We start from the raw sequence: 18,799 nt of genomic DNA on the forward strand, positions 1-18,799 counted from the left end.
ATCTTTGTTGCTGGGGCTTGAACCCAGGGCCTTGTGAACGCCAGGCAAGCACTCTGCCTACTGAGCTGCCTGCCGGCCTGCGGGGGCCTCTCTCCTTCACATTTATGTGGCCTCCTGGTTGCTCTATACGGTTGAGCCTGACAGCCTTCAGTGCTTGGGAGGCAAGCCAGTTACTATGCGGACAGTGCAGAGCTGTGGACTGGGCGGGCGGCCAGGTGGGGCTCACACAGGGAGAGTCCATGTGGAGGATCACGGGCATCCAGGGATGTTGCCCTGTCTGTCCAGCCTCAGCAGCTGGAAAACACGCGAGGCTGGGGCCCCAGGTGGTGAGGACTGGGCGGGGGGCAGCTGCCTGAAGGGTCTGCTCCTGGCACTGGACCCCACCCACCCTCATGCCCACTGCCTCTCTGTGGCCCATGCCACAAGGTAGGTGCTTCTCGACCTGTGAGGCCAGTGGGCAAAGCCTCCATCTCACATGGTGCTGTGAGAGGAAGTCCTCAAAGAGCCCTGCAGAGGGACACCTGCCGAGGGACACCTGCTGAGGGACACCTGCTGAGGGACACGTCCTGAGGGACACTTCCTGAGGAATGCTTGCCGAGGGACACCTGCTGAGGAACACATGCTGAGGGACACCTGCTGAGGGACACATGATGAAGGACACCTGCTGAGGGACACATGCTGAGGGACACGTCTGAGGGACACTTCCTGAGGGACACTTCCTAAGGGATGCCTGCTGAGGGACACCTGCTGAGGGACACATGCTGAGGGACACCTGCTGAGGGACACTTCCTGAGGGACACTTCCTGAGGGACACCTGCTAACAGACACGTGCTGAGGGACACCTGCTGAGGGGACCCTGCCTGGTTGGAAGGCCTGGGCACACCTGGGTCTCTGCCCAGTACTGATTTTCATGCCCGGCACCTCTGCTGTCCTGCAGGGGTGTCCAGGTAGCAGGTGGCAGCATGTCATTTGCAGAGACCTGAGCTGATGGCAGCTCTGCTTGCCTGTTGGGTCTCTGCACAGTCAGCAGCCTGCAGCCCCAGGGCACCCTTCCCTGACCTGCTCTTGGCCTGCTCCTCCCAAGGGGCTGGCAGCACTGGGTGAGAAATGTTTTTTGTTCTGAGACCTGTGTCTGATAAAAAGTTTGCACTTAGGCCGTTGGGGATTTGTGCATAAACCTCCTGGTACCCAATCCAATTCACAGTTTGCAAAGATTCCAGACAACTTTTGTGAGAGAAGTTCTAAGCGCCAGAGGACCTCAAGTTGCTTTCCCTGGAGCACCATTAAAAAGAGGCTGGAGGCCTGGGGGAGGCTGGGCGGCTCGGCCTGCGGCGCCTGGCCTGCCTTGAGGAAGTTGGGTGGTTTGGGCTCATTAGGCAGAGCAGGTCCAGAGCACCATTGTGGATGGTGAAATCTCCCAATTAACAATGCTTCAAGTCTCCATGGAGTTCAGCTCAGAGGAGTTAATTAATTTCAAACAAGCAATCATGCATGGGTGAGGAGCTCTCCTGAGGCATGGCGTGTCAGCAGCTGGAGGTGGAGAGTCAAGGGGAGAGCTGAGGGTGTCTCCTGGAGAAGTTCCTCCTGTCCAGATGCAGCCCAGGGAGAGGCCCTTGGGGCGAGGCAGGCTAGGGCTTCTCAGCTTGGGAGACGCTTCATTTCCTGGTCTTTGTGGAATTTTCCTTCACAAAGCTGAAGCCTGTGGGTGCCTCACAGCTCACTCAGGAGTCCCGAGCTGGTCACACCACTAAAGCACATGTCCATGCCCGGGAGGCAGCCTTTCCTGGACATGGCCAAGTCAGGGCAAGAGCTCTGGGTACTGGGTCTGATTCTCAGCTTTTCCTGCGTTCCTGCACAACCTGTTTTAAAGGGATCAGATGCAGTTTCCTGAGTGTGTACACTTTTATTGAAGAGTTGCACACACGTAGAAATGTGCCAAAGCCGTGTGGTATGCTTGATGACTTTCACAAGGGGGACACACCTGCATAGCTGAGCCCACAGCCCCACACTCCCCGAAGGCCCCAGAGCCTGGGCCGCTGGGCCCCAGCTTCCACCTTCCCACGGATGTGCTCCTTGTCCGGCCTCTCAGGCCCCCTGAGTGCAGGTTCTTCCAGGTGTGGGTGGGACTGGTCAGACCTTTCATTTGGCAGCTCCTGCACAGGCAGACGGTGGCTCCTGCATGCCCCTGCGGGGACATGGACGTTGTTCCCATTGTGGGTTCTTACAAACAATGCTGCTCTCATCATTCTATGACTGGGGGAAGCGTGTGCCCAGGAGCAAAGGCCAGGCCATAGCCATGTGCAGTCAGTGTCCGAGGACCATGTAGAATGTTGTCCAGGGCCATGGTCCCACTGCCCGCTCCCCAGGAGGGTGGCAGTGTCCTGTGGCCTTGCCGGCATGTGGCACACGGCCTCTGTGTTCCAGCTGCAGTGGAGCCGGGACCCTGTGCGTCACACCGTGGTCCATGAGGACCCAGGAGCTGAGCATTTCCTCTTATTTCCTCCCCTGATCCTGGGCTGGGGAGCAGGGGAGGGGTTCTGTGGGACATTCCTCATGCTCACTGGCCTGCACGCTGCTGTTAGTCCTACGATGGTGCCCAGGACAAGGGCCAGCCTGCAGGTGGTGAGTCACATGGCCATCTCTGTCTGCCATCATGCCTCCCAAGAGCTCCATGGGAAATGGAGCCAGCAAGCTCATCTTAAGTCCTGAGATATGCTGGCAGGGCCAGAGTCCACTGTGAGCAGCTCATGCCTTTCCGTGGGTCCACTACCAGGTAGCACTTGACTCAGGTCCTCCCAGCAGCTGTGTCTGAGCAAATGTGTAGCTGGCCTGTGCTCAGGTCCCGTCTGCACACAGGTGTGTCGATCGCACCTGCTTCGTACTTGTCTTCTTCGTGAGACAGATGGAATCCCACTCTGCAGGGCCTTGGTGCAGGATTTGGGCTTCCTGCATAAAGTGTCTGTCTTATGCTTGGTTCATCTGGAAGAAGGAGGGACCTTGGACACATGGCTGTGTGGTCCCTTTGGGGGCCAGGGACTGTGAGGTTGTAGTGTGCTCTTCTCTTTCTGTGGGAAGTTCATGGCCCCAGCAACTTGGCCATTTGCGCTGCCTGCTCTGGGGATGCTATCTGCTGCTATAAATTCTGCTGGGCTTCTCTGCACATGACTCTTAGGTAAAAACATCCTTTTGGCATAAACACCTCTGGCCTGTGAGCTTTCCCTAGTCACTGTGGTCACTGTCGCTGTTCACGCCTGTACTGACTGGTGTGCACTGCTGTGCAGAGGTCGCACTCAGGCAGCTGGTGGGGAGCCCTGGATGGCAGCAGTGTGGTGGCAGGTATCACAGTGTCTCACAGGCAGCTGGAGAAACCCCTGCCAATCCTTGTCATTCTGAAGCCAGCTCATACTCCAGCACGAGGCACGCAGTCATCCAGTCCCACAGCGACGGGCGACAAACTCTGACCTCAAAACTTACTCTGGGAGGATGGCTTGGAAATAGCTCACGTATAAACATAAGCACCCTCAGATTCCTCTGCGCTCTGCTGAGGCCGGGGCTGCACTGAAGGCGTCTCCTCGACAGCCGAAAGTGGAATTTCAACAAAGCGTTGAAGCTCATCAACAGACATCCTGGGGTCCCATGTTCAGTTAATCCCTCAGAATGGCCCTCCCCTGGGAAATCTGGAAGAGCAGCAGTAAGACCTACATGCTCAAGGCCCCTAGAGCCAGTCAGACAGCGAGGCCTGCAGGGCCTGGGTCTGAAGGTGAGGGAACCCTAAAATTCGAATCATTTCTCCCTTGGAGGTGCTGCTGATTCTGGTAGAGGCACATGGGGAGGACAAAAATTGGAGCTCAGAGCTTGCTGAAGAGGAGAGCTATGTTGACTAGGCTTGGGCTGGACACTGAGATGGATGTGCATTTAGGGGAAGGTGAACTGAAATAGACCAGTCCTCTCAGCAGTGGTGCAAAGGTGTGGCTGTATAAAGGTCCTGGAGCTTTGGCATTGTGAGTGACCTGTGCCAGCTTTCTTTCAGGGACAAAGGCAGACATTCCCCAGAGGGCTGGAATACAGGTCAGAGCCTCAAATAAGTGCTATCATTAAAAATACATGTGAACTACCAAACTCAGTCAGAAACAGCCAGACATATGAGGAGACAGGACAAACAGAAGATCAAGAAAAATAGTAAGTAATAGGAACAGACTCACAGCAACAAGGAGTCCAACAATGGAGCTATCAGAGGGGATTTGATAAGGTGTGCATAATATAAGTAAAGGACTGAAATAAAGAATCGAAACTTTTGGCAGAGCAAAGGAAACAAAATAAAAAATGAAACAATATACTCCCCACCCTTGGACATCCTTGAACTGAAAATACAAAAACTGAACTTAAGAACTGAATGGATGGGTTTGACAGAAGATGAGACACTATTAAATAGAGAATTAATGAAATGGAGGACAGATTAAAAGAAAACATCCTGACAGAAACAAAGAGACCAAAGGATGTGAAATGTAGGTGTGGGAGATAAACCTAGCTCACAGCCTGCACCCTCAACACACTCTTTCCATGAGCATGTGAAACATTTGCCTACTATGCTGACTCTTGCAGTAATCGCTGCCTTACTTCCTATGGGTTCCCACCCTTTATGCCATCTATGCGACCTGGCAAACACCCTCCAAATTTGTACACTTAAATTAAGAACATTTCTCAGTTGGTCTCACCTGGCTCATTTTCTACAAGTAGCTCGTTCACATGGTGGGCAAGGGAGCAGCAGCAGCTGAGCTGCTTTCCACATCTTTCATTCAGGCATCTTCATGGCCTGGTGGTTTCGGGGTCCTCGGGGGGAGCGTCAGCTTCCATCAGGAGGTTGCCCAGTATCACATCACAGCACTCTCTTGGTCAAAGCAAGTCCAAGACCAGCACAGGATCAGGGCAAGAAAAGTGAGGCTGCACCCTGATGGCGTGAGCCACAGTGCTACCCGTGGAAGGTAGATACAAGTCATTGGCTCAAAAGATACACATTTTTATTAAACACATGCTTTGGAATGATTTTCTCCCAGGTTGTAGCTCATCTGTTCATTATCTAAACTGTGTCTTTTGAAAAATTTAATATTTATAAAGTGCAACTGATTAATTTTGTTTTCTTTTATGAATTTCAGTTTTGCTTTCATATCTAAGATGTTTTTGCTTAACCCAAGGTTAAAAAAGGTTTTTTTTTTTGCATGTTTTATTATAGTTTAGATTTTACACTCAGATCTGTCACTTTCTTTCTTTCTTTCCTTTCTTCCTTCCTTCCCTTTTTTTTTTTTTTTTTGGTGCCATGGATCAAACCCAGGGTAGCATCCATGCTAGGCAAACATTCCACCACATTCTACCATTGAGCAATACCTGCCAACACTTGAGTTTATTTTTGTATATGGTGTGAATTATGGATCAAAGCCCATTTTTGGAATCTGAATATACATTATTTTCCAGTACTATTTGTTGAAAAAAATTATTCTTTCTCTACTAAACTGCCTTTGAACCTCGTAAGCAGTCATCGTCCTATCCATTTCTGCACTCTGTCTGCTTATTTTGATCTGCTCATCTCCTTGATGTCAATATCCCACTGTCTACAACACTGAAGCTTCACAACAAGTCTTGTGATTTGGTTGTGTTAGTCCTTGGATTCTATTTCTCTTCTAGGTTCTTGATTTCCATATGAATTTTAGCATCTGCTTGGCAATTTCTGAGAGGTCTGCTCAGAATTTGATTGGGGTTACATTAACTTTACAGAGCAATTTTGGGAGGAAAGACATCTTAACAAAATTGACTCAATCAATTAACATGGTTTATTGCTCCATTTCTTTAGGTGTTCTTTAATTTTCTCAACCATGTTAAAGAATTATATAATCTAAATGTAATAAAATAATTTAAAATGAACAAATAAATTTACTTTTGTTTTCATTGTATACGTTTTGCATGTATTTTTGTAAGATACAGAAAACTTTCTAGTTTCTTGATTTTTGTTTTAGTTCTCTAGTGGTTGGAAAACATGCCAGGTGTCACTTTAGTTATTTTAGGCCTACAATGTAGGTCTGCCTTAGTAAACGTCCCTTGTGTATCAGAAAAGAATGCTATGTCAGCTTCTTGTGGTGACCAGGAGAGTTGAGAAGAACTACTCAGAGGAGGGAAAGTTAATTTTGGGTTCACAGTTTCAGAGGTCCCAGTTCATTATCAGCCAGCTTTATTGTGGTGAGCTCGAGGTGAGGCAGGACATCAGGTGTAAGGCTGAGAAAAGCTGTCAGCTCAAGGTGGCCAGGAAGCAGGTGAGTGGGAAGGAGCCAGGGACAGGATGCTCACCCCAAGCATGCCCCACCTGCCGTCACCACACAGTGGTCCATTCAAAGCATTAATCCATTCATGGATTGATCCACTGATGAACTTACAGCTCTCAGCTGACCATTTCACCTGCATCAGTGTAGGAGCTTCTGGGGACACCTCGTATCCAAACAGTCACAGATGTGTATGCTATTGTCGAGCGGGTACCCTGTAAACGTCACCCGGATTACCTTGATAGAGTTCCAGCCTTCCGTGCCCTCTGGCTTTCTGCTGGCCCCTCTCCGTGGGCAGCTTTGAAGGCTGCTCTCTGATAAGTCCGATACCTGCTCTTGCACCAGCTCTTATTTCTTCCCTGACATCACTGTGTGCTGAACACGGAAGAATTACTTGAGGGAATGATTCCGCTCACTCTGACCCTGTCTTCCTCTAGAAGGGACCGTTGGTGTGTTTCTTCTTCCAGACACCTGGTGGAAGTCTAGCATCATGGACTTCAAGTTCAAGGTCTGCACTTTGACAGGACTGGTGATCCCAAGTTGTCCTGGGCCCACGGTGGTTGGGTCCTGCTCATCCTCGATCCTAGGGTGCAGCCCTGGGAACACACCCAGGCAGAGTGGGCTTAACCTGTGTTATTGCTCCTGTTTTCTCTGAATATTCTGGAACTCTCTCCGAATGTTGGATCTCCTTAGATAATTGTGTTCTTAAAACACACTCGTCTCCCTTTTCCACGTCACCTTTGGTTTTTTCTGCACGTAGTTCTTCCCTCTGTCCTTATTGAGTCTGTCTGCCCACAGATTGGGTGTGCAGTGTGCTCTCCTCTCTCCCTGTTTCTTTTTTCCTCCTGCTTTAGTCTGCTTTTTTGCCACAGTGACCAAAAGACCTGACAAGAACAATTTTAGAGGAGGAAAAGTTATTTGGGGGGTCTCCCAGTTACAGAGGTCTCAGTCCATAGATGGCCAGTTGAGGTGAGGCAGGACATCATGGTGGAAGAGTGTGGTGGTGGAGGGAAGCAGCTCAGGACACGTTGCTCAACAGGACAAAATATACACCCGAAGGTGCAGCCCCCGTGGCCCACCTCCTCCACCACACCCGGCCTGCGGTCCCCACCCGTGGATCCCTGTCAGGGGGTCAGTGCGCTGGTCAGGTTCAGGCCCTTGTGGCCCAGCCACTTCAGCTCTGAACCTTCTTGCTGTGTCTCACACGAGCTTTGGGGGACTCCTCACACTAAACCATGGCAGGAGGTTTGGGGGTCTCTTACATCTCGACCTTGCCACCACTTCCCCATTCCTGCCATGCGCGCATCTTCCTGTGTCAGTGTGGACATTTATGAGTTGTCTCCCTTCCATCTCTGTTCCCTCCACCTGCTCCATTAGAGACTGTTCTCAGTTGTCCACTGACCTGGGCCCTCAGCCCACGTTAGAGGTCTGAAATGCTGACTGCCTAGGGTGTGGTTCCCTGAGGACCCCTGCTCTCTGGCTGTGGGATGCCCACTTTCCTCTTCCACGCTCCTGTCTGCCACCGTGTCAAGGAGCCTGGTGGGGGTTGGGGTCCCTCTGGTCAGTGACCATCTGCTCAGTCTGTTCTTTGCCCTCAGAGGCCTGGGTGTGTCCAAGGCCAGGATCCTCTGGGCTTGCCCTGGCTCACTGTCTCCAGGTTCTACTGGGGTGAAGACTGGACTCTGTCTCCCCTTGGAGGTGAGGAAGGAATGGACAGGGTGAGTCCAGATGGCAGACTCCTGCCTCTTTCTACAGAGCAGTTTTCTCTAGAGCCAGTTCCCCTCCACAGCCTGCCAAGGCCTCCTTCCTCCCTGGCAGAGGCTCCCGCTGCCCAGGGGCCTTTCCTCCTGCCAGGCATGTCCACCCTGGACAGAGGGTGAACAGGACAGGCGTGACCAGAGCCACACAGGTGGTCTTTGGCAGGCCTGGGAGCCCTGACTCCCACCAGGAGCCAGGGTGAACTGCAGGCGTGTCTCTGTGCTGACCCACTTGGAGACAGGCTGGTGAGGGGCCCTTGCAGGGGTCACCCTCCTCAGGGTCCCATGTGAGGGCAACAGGAGCAGAGGGCCAGCCCTTAGTGAGGGCGGAGGCACGGTGTGTCCCAGGGAGGGCGGATGGCAGGGCAACTGCAGCCCTGACAGGCATTTTGAGGTCACCAGAGGACCTGGTGGTGCCGGGGTCAGGGCGGGGTGACAGGTGATGGTGTGGACAGGGAGCAGCAGCTCTGGAAGGACCTGGGGGAGGAAGGGCTTTGAAGGGGATCAGGCAGCTGGGTGCCTGTGGGTCACAGTGGACAGTGACAGGGGTCTGGGCTTCCATAGCCAGTGGACGTTAGGGAGAAAATCTGCCGCCAGAGTCAGAGAAGCCTCCGGAGTGTGGCCCTGAGGGAGGATCTGGGTGGAGGCAGTGGGGTGTCCCCAGGAACCTCTTTCTGCCCACAGACCCTCCACCTGTGGGGGCTGCGCTGCCCTGAGAGGCCCTGCCTCCATCATCTTCGGCTGCTCCCTCTCCAGGTCCTTTCTCATCGTGAATCTGTGGGTCTTGCATCTCCTCTGGCCTCTCCCGCTCCGCACTCCCTGAGCCTCCATCCTCATCCTGGGCCCCAACGATCAGTCCTTCCCAGCAGCCAACCAGTGCTGTTGGGCTAACTCCACCCACACCCTGCTGGCTGCCCCCAGGTCTCATGCCCCGGGGTCCCTACTTCCCTCCCTCCTCTTGCCCTGAGCACTCTCACCAGCCTCAGCCTGTCTTTCCAGAATGACATCGGATTCTGTCCCTGATCTATTGGAAGTGCTTTGGTGGCTCCCCTACTGCAGGAGGATGTGAAATCAGTCCTGGGGTCCCTGCTTCAAGGGGCTTTATCCTCCCTGCCCAGTCCTGCCGTCCTGTAGGAGCACACCTGCTGGAACTGACCCACAGGTGTATCCCTGTCAGCATGGCACCATGTTCCTCCCAGGGCAGGTCCTGTGCCTCTGTGCCCTGTGCCTGGCAGACCTCACTGTGGACAGGTCCTGTGCCCCCTGTGTCCTGTGCCTGGCAGACCTCACTGTGGGCATGTCCTGTGCCCCTGTGCCCTGTGCCTGGCAGACCTCACTGTGGGCAGGTCCTGTGCCTCTGTGCCCTGTGCCTGGCAGACCTCACTGTGGGCAGGTCCTGTGCCTCTGTGCCCTGTGCCTGGCAGACCTCACTGTGGACAGGTCCTGTGCCCCCATGTCCTGTGCCTGGCAGACCTCACTGTGGGCATGTCCTGTGCCTCTGTGCCCTGTGCCTGGCAGACCTCACTGTGGGCAGGTCCTGTGCCTCTGTGCCCTGTGCCTGGCAGACCTCACTGTGGGCAGGTCCTGTGCCCCCTGTGCCCTGTGCCTGGCAGACCTCACTGTGGGCAGGTCCTGTGTCCCCTGTGTCCTGTGCCTGGCAGACTTCACTGTGGACAGGACCTGTGCCCCCTGTGTCCTGTGCCTGGCAGACCTCAGTGTGGGCATGTCCTGTGCCCCCGTGCCCTGTGCCTGGCAGACTTCACTGTGGGCAGGTCCTGTGCCCCCGTGCTCTGACCTGGCAGACCTCACTGTGGGCATGTCCTGTGCCCCCGTGCCCTGTGACTGGCAGACCTCACTGTGGGCATGTCCTGTGCCCCCGTGCCCTGTGCCTGGCAGACCTCACTGTGGGCAGGTCCTGTGCCCCTGTGCCCTGTGCCTGGCAGACTTCACTGTGGGCAGGTCCTGTGCCCCTGTGTCCTGTGCCTGGCAGACCTCACTGTGGGCATGTCCTGTGCCCCCGTGTCCTGTGCCTGGCAGACCTCAGTGTGGGCAGGTCCTGTGCCCCTGTGCCCTGTGCCTGGCAGACCTCACTGTGGGCATGTCCTGTGCCCCTGTGTCCTGTGCCTGGCAGACCTCACTGTGGGCATTTCCTGTGCCCTGTGCCCTGTGCCTGGCTGACCTCATGTGGGCAGGTCCTGTGCCCCGTGTCCTGTGCCTGGCAGACCTCACTGTGGGCAGGTCCTGTGCCCCCATGCCCTGTGCCTGGCAGACCTCACTGTAGACAGGTTCTGTGCCCCTGTGTCCTGTGCCTGGCAGACCTCACTGTGGGCAGGTCCTGTGCCCCTGTGTTCTGTGCCTGGCAGACCTCACTGTGGGCAGGTCCTGTGCCCCCATGTCCTGTGCCTGGCAGACCTCACTGTGGGCAGGTCCTGTGCCCCTGTGTCCTGTTCCTGGCACACCTCACTGTGGGCAGGTCCTGTGCCCCTGTGTCCTGTGCCTGGCAGACCTCACCGTGGGCAGGTCCTGTGCCCCCATGTCCTGTGCCTGGCAGACCTCACTGTGGGCAGGTCCTGTACCCCCGTGCCCTGTGCCTGGCAGACCTCACTGTGGGCATGTCCTGTGCCCCTGTGCCCTGTGCCTGGCAGACCTCACTGTGGGCATGTCCTGTGCCCCTGTGCCCTGTGCCTGGCAGACCTCACTATGGGCAGGTCGTGTGCACCCTGTGTCTGTGCCTGGCAGACCTCACTGTGGGCAGGTTCTGTGCGCCTGTGTCCTGTGCCTGGCAGACCTCACTGTGGGCAGGTTCTGTGCGCCTGTGTTCTGTGCCTGGCAGACCTCACTGTGGGCATGTCCTGTGCCCCTGTGCCCTGTGCCTGGCAGACCTCACTGTGGGCAGGTCGTGTGCCCCCTGTGTCTGTGCCTGGCAGACCTCACTGTGGGCAGGTTCTGTGCGCCTGTGTCCTGTGCCTGGCACACCTCACTGTGGGCAGGTCCTGTGCCCCTGTGTCCTGTGCCTGGCAGACCTCACCGTGGGCAGGTCCTGTGCCCCCATGTCCTGTGCCTGGCAGACCTCACTGTGGGCAGGTCCTGTACCCCCGTGCCCTGTGCCTGGCAGACCTCACTGTGGGCATGTCCTGTGCCCCTGTGCCCTGTGCGTGGCAGACCTCACTGTGGGCATGTCCTGTGCCCCTGTGCCCTGTGCCTGGCAGAACTCACTATGGGCAGGTCCTGTGCACCCTGTGTCTGTGCCTGGCAGACCTCACTGTGGGCAGGTTCTGTGCGCCTGTGTCCTGTGCCTGGCAGACCTCACTGTGGGCAGGTTCTGTGCGCCTGTGTCCTGTGCCTGGCAGACTTCACTGTGGGAAGGTTCTGTGCCCCTGTGCCCTGTGCCTGGCAGACCTCACTGTGGGCAGGTCCTGTGCCCCCTGTGTCTGTGCCTGGCAGAATCACTGTGGGCAGGTTCTGTGCGCCTGTGTCCTGTGCCTGGCAGACCTCACCGTGGGCAGGTTCTGTGCCCCTGTGTCCTGTGCCTGGCAGACCTCACTGTGGGCAGGTCCTGTGCCCCTGTGTCCTGTGCCTGGCAGACCTCACTGTGGGCAGGTCCTGTGCCCTGTGTCCTGTGCCTGGGAGACCTCACTGTGGGCATGTCCTGTGCCCCCGTGTCCTGTGCCTGGCAGACCTCACTGTGGGCAGGTCCTGTGCCCCTGTGCCCTGTGCCTGGCAGTCCTCACTGTGGGCAGGTCCTGTGCCCCCTGTGCCCTGTGCCTGGCAGACCTCACTGTGGGCAGGTCCTGTGCCCCCTATGCCCTGTGCCTGGCAGACCTCACTGTGGGCAGGTTCTGTGCCCCGTGTCCTGTGCCTGGCAGACCTCACTGTTGGCAGGTCCTGTGCCCCTGTGCCCTGTGCCTGGCAACCTCACTGTGGGCATGTCCTGTGCCCCCGTGTCCAGTACCTGGCAGACCTCACTGTGGGCATGTCCTGTGCCCCCGTGTCCAGTGCCTGGCAGACCTCACTGTGGGCAGGTCCTGTGCCCCTGTGTCCTGTGCCTGGCAGACCTCACTGTGGGCAGGTCCTGTGCCCCCGTGCCCTGTGCCTGGCAGACCTCACTGTGGGCAGGTCCTGTGCCCCCGTGCCCTGTGCTTGGCAGACCTCACTGTGGGCATGACCTGTGCCCCCGTGTCCAGTGCCTGGCAGACCTCACTGTGGGCATGTCCTGTGCCCCCGTGTCCAGTGCCTGGCAGACCTCACTGTGGGCAGGTCCTGTGCCCCTGTGTCCTGTGCCTGGCTGACCTCACTGTGGGCAGGTCCTGTGCTCCTGTGTCCTGTGCCTGGCAGACCTCACTGTGGGCAGGTCCTGTGCCCCTGTGCCCTGTGCCTGGCAGACCTCACTGTGGGCAGGTCCTGTGCCCCCATGTCCTGTGCCTGGCAGACCTCACACTGGGCAGGTCCTGTGCCCCTGTGTCCTGTGCCTGGCAGACCTCACTGTGGGCAGGTCCTGTGCCCCCATGTCCTGTGCCTGGCAGACCTCACTGTGGGCAGGTCCTGTACCCCCGTGCCCTGTGCCTGGCAGACCTCACTGTGGGCATGTCCTGTGCCCCTGTGCCCTGTGCGTGGCAGACCTCACTGTGGGCATGTCCTGTGCCCCTGTGCCCTGTGCCTGGCTGACCTCACTGTGGGCAGGTCGTGTGCACCCTGTGTCTGTGCCTGGCAGACCTCACTGTGGGCAGGTTCTGTGCGCCTGTGTCCTGTGCCTGGCAGACCTCACTGTGGGCAGGTCGTGTGCACCCTGTGTCTGTGCCTGGCAGACCTCACTGTGGGCAGGTTCTGTGCGCCTGTGTCCTGTGCCTGGCAGACCTCACTGTGGGCAGGTTCTGTGCGCCTGTGTCCTGTGCCTGGCAGACCTCACTGTGGCATGTCCTGTGCCCCTGTGCCCTGTGCCTGGCAGACCTCACTGTGGGCAGGTCGTGTGCCCCTTGTGTCTGTGCCTGGCAGACCTCACTGTGGGCAGGTTCTGTGCGCCTGTGTCCTGTGCCTGGCAGACCTCACTGTGGGCAGGTCCTGTGCCCTGTGTCCTGTGCCTGGCAGACCTCACTGTGGGCTGGTCCTGTGCCCTGCACCCTGTTCCTGGCAGACCTCACTGTGGGCAGGTCCTGTGCCCCCATGCCCTGTTCCTGGCAGACCTCACTGTGGGCAGGTCCTGTGCCCCTGTGTCCTGTTCCTGGCAGACCTCACTGTGGGCAGGTTCTGTGCCCCTGTGTCCCCTGCCTGGCAGACCTCACTGTGGGCAGGTTCTGTGCCCCTGTGTCCTGTGCCTGGCAGACCTCACTGTGGGCAGGTCCTGTGCCCCTGTGCCCTGTGCCTGGCAGACCTCACTGTGGGCAGGTCCTGTGCCCCTGTGTCTGTGCCTGGCAGACCTCACTGTGGGCAGGTTCTGTGCCCCTGGGCCCTGTGCCTGGCAGACCTCACTGTGGGCAGGTCCTGTGCCCCTGTGCCCTGTGCCTGGCAGACCTCACTGTGGGCAGGTCCTGTGCCCCTGTGTCTGTGCCTGGCAGTCCTCACTGTGGACAGTTTCTGTGCCCCCTGTGCCCTGTGCCTGGCAGACCTCACTGTGGGCAGGTCGTGTGCCCCCTGTGTCCTGTGCCTGGCAGACCTCACTGTGGGCAGGTCCTGTGCCCCTGTGCCCTGTGCCTCGCAGACCTCACTGTGGGCAGGTTCTGTGCCCCCTGTGCCCTGTACCTGGCAGACCTCACTGTGGACAGTTTCTGTGCCCCTTGTGCCCTGTGCCTGGCAGACCTCACTGTGGGCAGGTCCTGTTCCCTTGTGCCCTGTGCTTGGCAGACCTCACTGTGGGCAGGTCCTGTGCCCCCTGTGCCCTGTACCTGGCAGACCTCACTGTGGACAGGTTCTGTGCCCCCTGTGCCCTGTACCTGGCAGACCTCACTGTGGACAGTTTCTGTGCCCCCTGTGCCCTGTGCCTGGCAGACCTCACTGTGGGCAGGTCCTGTGCCCCTGTGCCCTGTGCCTGGCAGACCTCACTGTGGGCAGGTCGTGTGCCCCCTGTGTCCTGTGCCTGGCAGACCTCACTGTGGGCAGGTCCTGTGCCCCTGTGCCCTGTGCCTGGCAGACCTCACTGTGGGCAGGTCCTGTGCCCCCTGTGCCCTGTACCTGGCAGACCTCACTGTGGACAGTTTCTGTGCCCCTGTGTCTGTGCCTGGCAGACCTCACTGTGGGCATGTCCTGTGCCCCTGTGCCCTGTGTCTGGCAGACCTCACTGTGGGCAGGTCCTGTGCCCCTGTGCCCTGTGCCTGGCAGACCTCACTGTGGGCAGGTCCTGTGCCCCCTGTGCCCTGTACCTGGCCGACCTCACTGTGGACAGGTCCTGTGCCCCATGCCCTGTGCCTGGCAGACCTCACTGTGGACAGGTCCTGTGCCCCATGCCCTGTGCCTGGCAGACCTCAGTGTGGGCATGTCCTGTGCCCCTGTGTCCTGTGCTTGGCAGACCTCACTATGGGCAGGTCCTGTACCCCCGTGTCCTGTGCCTGGCAGACCTCACTGTGGGCAGGTCCTGTGCCCTGTGTCCTGTGCTGGGCAGACCTCACTGTGGGCAGGTCCTGTGCCCCTGTGCCCTGTGCCTGGCAGACCTCACTGTGGGCATGTCCTGTGCCCCTGTGTCCTGTGCCTGGCAGACCTCACTGTGGGCAGGTCCTGTGCCCCTGTGTCCTGTGCCTGGCAGACCTCACTGTGGGCAGGTCCTGTGCCCCTGTGCCCTGTGCCTGGCAGACCTCACTGTGGGCAGGTCCTGTGCCCCTGTGTCCTGTTCCTGGCAGACCTCACTGTGGGCAGGTTCTGTGCCCCTGTGTCCTGTGCCTGGCAGACCTCACTGTGGGCAGGTTCTGTGCCCCTGTGCCCTGTGCCTGGCAGACCTCACTGTGGGCAGGTCCTGTGCCCCTGTGCCCTGTGCCTGGCAGACCTCACTGTGGGCAGGTCCTGTGCCCCCGTGCCCTGTGCCTGGCAGTCCTCACTGTGGGCAGGTCCTGTGTCCTGTGCCTGGCAGACCTCACTGTCGGCAGGTCCTGTGCCCCCATGTTCTGTGCCTGGCAGACCTCACTGTGGGCAGGTCCTGTGCCCCCATGCTCTGTGTCTGGCAGACCTGGGTGTGGGCAGGTCCTGTGCCTGGGGGTCCTCAGGGCCTTTACGGGGCTCCAGCTTCCAGCGAATATGCCAGGCTGTGGTCACCAGATTCTGCTGGTCTCTGCAGTGCAGCACCTGCCAGCTGGCACTTCAAATGCCACTTAATAAAGCAAAGGTGCCTCGGTGGAACAGGTGGTTTTGGTTTTGTTTTGGTACTGGGGATTGAACCCAGGGGATCCTACCACTGAGTCACATCCCCAGCCCTTTTTATTTGTTAGTTTGAGACATGGTCTTGTTAAATTCCCTGGGCTGACCTTGAACTTGAAGTCCTCCTGCCTCACCCTTCAAAGTCACTGGGATAACAACATGCCACCCCGCCAGGCTCCACTCTATTTTTAACAGATCAGTTCACAGCAGTTTGGTTTGGAAGTCCATCCACTTGGAAGAGGGAGGTGCTCATGATTTCTGAGTTAAATGTACCCCTCCTGGAACATTTGTTCCATTGTTCAGGCTGCAGGGCCAGCCCCCTCTTCCTGGGCACGTGGGGCAGGGCTCTGGGTCTCCCCTGATTCAGATGCAAAGATGGTTCCCTCAGGTCCAGCAGTGCCCAACAAGAAGCCCTCAGGTGGTCTCGTCCACAGTCCTGGCTAGAGCACCTGGTTTGTCTGCCTTTGTTCCTCCTTGCCTCTGCCCTTCTCACACCTCCCCTGGGAGGGCCCCCAGAGAGACCCTCAGGTACATACCACCCCTAGAGCTGCTGGGGACACCTTCCAGGACTTGGAGGGCCCTGCCCCTCATGCCCTGGCCTGTGTCCCTGCACCCCACCTGTGTGCCTTGCTAGCCTCCGGCTTCAGGGTGGGGCCATGGCTTGCATACCATGGTCAGCAAGGGGCCTGTTCCACACAGCCAAACCCAGACTTGAGCGTCCAAGAGGGCCCCTCCCTCTACTGTGCGTGCTGAGGGTGCTGAGTGCAGCACAGGACTGCCCAATGTCCTCTGCAAGGTGGACACCCTGCAGTTTTGCCTGCACAACTGTAATTGTCCTCTGAAGGATCCTGGTGTGGCTTCTAACCACACACAGGTGTCTCTGGCTCTGGCTGGGGTGCGGGTGGTAGTGGTCCTCATGCCACCTGAGGGTTGTGGCAGAAACCGACGGTGTGACCACGTAGCTCTCACACAGCCCTTGTGCACTGGGAGGGGCTCTGGAGTGTGGGCCAGATGCTGCTGCCCGGGCCTTCCTCTTGGGCCCTCAGGAGGAGCAGAAGGAAGCTCCTCCAGGAGACTGAGGGACGGGGTTCCCCAGCTGGCCCTTCAAGTCAGGCCCATGGTCAGCATGGGCACTGGTGGTGGGTCTTGTTTGGACTTGGGGTTTTCTGCAGACTCCTACCCTCAGGTGGCTTTGAAGCACTTTTGCTAGGGGGCTGCTCAGGTCTTCAGGGGCTCCTCCTCCATGCAGGTGGACAGCATGGGAGGGGAGCAGAGCAGGCACTGGGGAGAACCTCCCAGTGGTGGCTAGTGTCCAGAGGGCTGTGAGCCTGGGTCCCAGATGCCATTTCCTGTTCCAAACTCCTTTCTTCCTCCGGCTCCTAACAGTTGGATGTGGGCCAGTCCCAGTTGGGCATCGGGTGGCTGAGCAGCTGCGATTGCTTGGTCATCCCAGCCCCACCTTCCTCAGATGTCCTCTCAAAGGCCACTCTGAGGCCCTGGAGGCCTGGCTGGAGGGCTGGAGGGGGACCACCCAGCACGACCACAGGCTGGGTCAGAGGGGTGGGTGGGCCTGGCACTGGCTGCACTCCCTGGGCGATGTGGGCAGCCGGAGGGTCTGTGCACCAAGGTCCCCACTTCCATCCTTGGGTGGGAAGGGGCTGCAGTATGAGTTGAGCACCACCCTTGTTTGGTCCTGGTCAGGGTGAGGGCTCCCAGGGGACCCTGCTGGGCACAATGGAAGTGAAACACAAGGGGATGGCTAGGACGTGGGCTGGGGCATGAGGAGGTGCCCACCCTTCTGCAGCCGCCACTGGCCCTGCTGCCTGCAGTCACCCGTGAGGTGCAGGGCTGGGAGCAGGTGGGGGTGGCATGGCCTGCCTAGGAGGTGCCCCCCAGGGCCTGGGCTGCCCTCTGCACCACCCTGTGCAGTGCCCGCTTGACTTCCTGATTCCGCAGGCAGTAGATGACGGGGTTGAGCAGGGGCGTGAGCACAGTGTACACCACGGACACCAGCTTGTTGTAGTTGAAGGAGTAGATGGCCCGCGGTCGGGCGTAGATGAAGAGGGAGGCTGAGTAGAAGATGACCACCACGGCCAGGTGCGAGCTGCAGGTGGAGAAGGCCTTCTGCCGGCCGCCTCGGGACGGGGTGCGCAGCACTGCCCCCAGGATGGCCGAGTAGGAGAAGATGGTGAGCAGCAGTGGTCCCAGCAGGATGAGCAGCGCCAGCAGGAAGTCCACCAGCTCCGCCACCGACATGTCGGAGCAGGCCAGGTTCAGCAGCGGGGACACGTCACAGAAGAAGTGGTTCATGACGTTGGGGCCACAGAAGCCCAGCCGGGAGATGAAGAAGACCTTCCCCAGGGAGATGGTGAAGCCTGAGAGCCAGGAGCCGGCCGCCAGGAGGCTGCAGAGGCCGGGACTCATGAGGGCCGGGTAGCGCAGGGGGTTGCAGACGGCCACATACCGGTCGTAGGCCATGACGCCCAGGAGCGAGCACTCGGTGCAGGCCAGCGCCAGGAAGAAGTAGAGCTGGGCCATGCAGCCTGTGAAGGAGATGCGCCGGAACTCGGGCGCAGCCAGGCTGAGCAGCATCTTGGGCACAGTGACGGAGACGTACCACACCTCCAGGAAGGACAGGTTGCTGAGGAAGAGGTACATGGGCTTGTGCAGCACGGTGCTGGTGCGGACCACGGCGATGATGACCAGGTTCTCTGTGACGGTCAGCACATAGGCCAGCAGGAACAGCAGCAGGAGACACAGGCGGAGCCCCACAGGGCCAGTAAAGCCCACCAGGATGAACTCGGCCACCTCGGAGCGGTTGGCCCTTGCAAACATGGTGCCTGCCACCTCACCTGGGGAGCAGAGGTGGAGGGTTAGGCTGGGGGCGGGGAGAGGTCAGCAGCCCCTGAGTTGAGCTCCCCTTGTGTGGGAGGGAGGCCTCATCCTTGATGTACACTAAGACTGCCGCAGCTCAGCCATGGCCTCCGGGCCTTTTTCCTGCTGGACCGTGGAGACCAACAGCTGGCCGGGCACAGACCTCAGAAAGACGTCCAGGTGCTGTGAGAGCATCTGAGAGGACGTCTGGCTGCAAGAACTGCCCCCGAGTCCCCCCGCCCCAGTCTGGCTCTGTTCCACACGTGGCTCACATCCACTGCCTATGGGGTGGGGAGAGGCCTTGGCTGGGGTCATCCCAGGTTCAGGGATGGGTGGTCAGGGCCATCAGAACCAGGAAAGAGGACCTGGGGCTGTCTCAAACCTAGCAGCCAGACCCCAGGAAGGTGGCAAGGAAGGGGGCCTGGGGTCAGCAGAGGGGCTGTGGTTCAGTTCACAGGTGAGTGGCCTTGGGTGAGACAGGAAGGGCCAGGGCCTGGCCAGCTTCCTCACCCATACATGAAG

The 18,799-nt window shown here is 58.3% G+C and overlaps 1 protein-coding gene across 1 annotated transcript; it reads right to left on the reverse strand.

The window, feature by feature from the left end:
• Positions 1–17,281: 17,281 nt before the first annotated feature.
• LOC124974927 (olfactory receptor 226-like) lies at positions 17,282–18,238 on the reverse strand. Its single transcript, XM_047537897.1, has one exon. It carries the CDS (start codon positions 18,236–18,238, stop codon positions 17,282–17,284), a length of 957 nt encoding a protein of 318 aa, XP_047393853.1.
• Between the last annotated feature and the right edge of the window lie 561 nt (positions 18,239–18,799).

Source organism: Sciurus carolinensis, unplaced genomic scaffold (assembly GCF_902686445.1).
Source record: "Sciurus carolinensis unplaced genomic scaffold, mSciCar1.2, whole genome shotgun sequence".
In the NCBI taxonomy this organism is placed as follows: Eukaryota; Metazoa; Chordata; class Mammalia; order Rodentia; family Sciuridae; genus Sciurus; species Sciurus carolinensis.

What these genes read in the sequence shown, in the direction of transcription:
- LOC124974927 (XM_047537897.1), bottom strand. Translation starts at nt 18,238, where the DNA reads ATGTTTGCAAGGGCCAACCGCTCCGAGGTGGCCGAGTTCATCCTGGTG.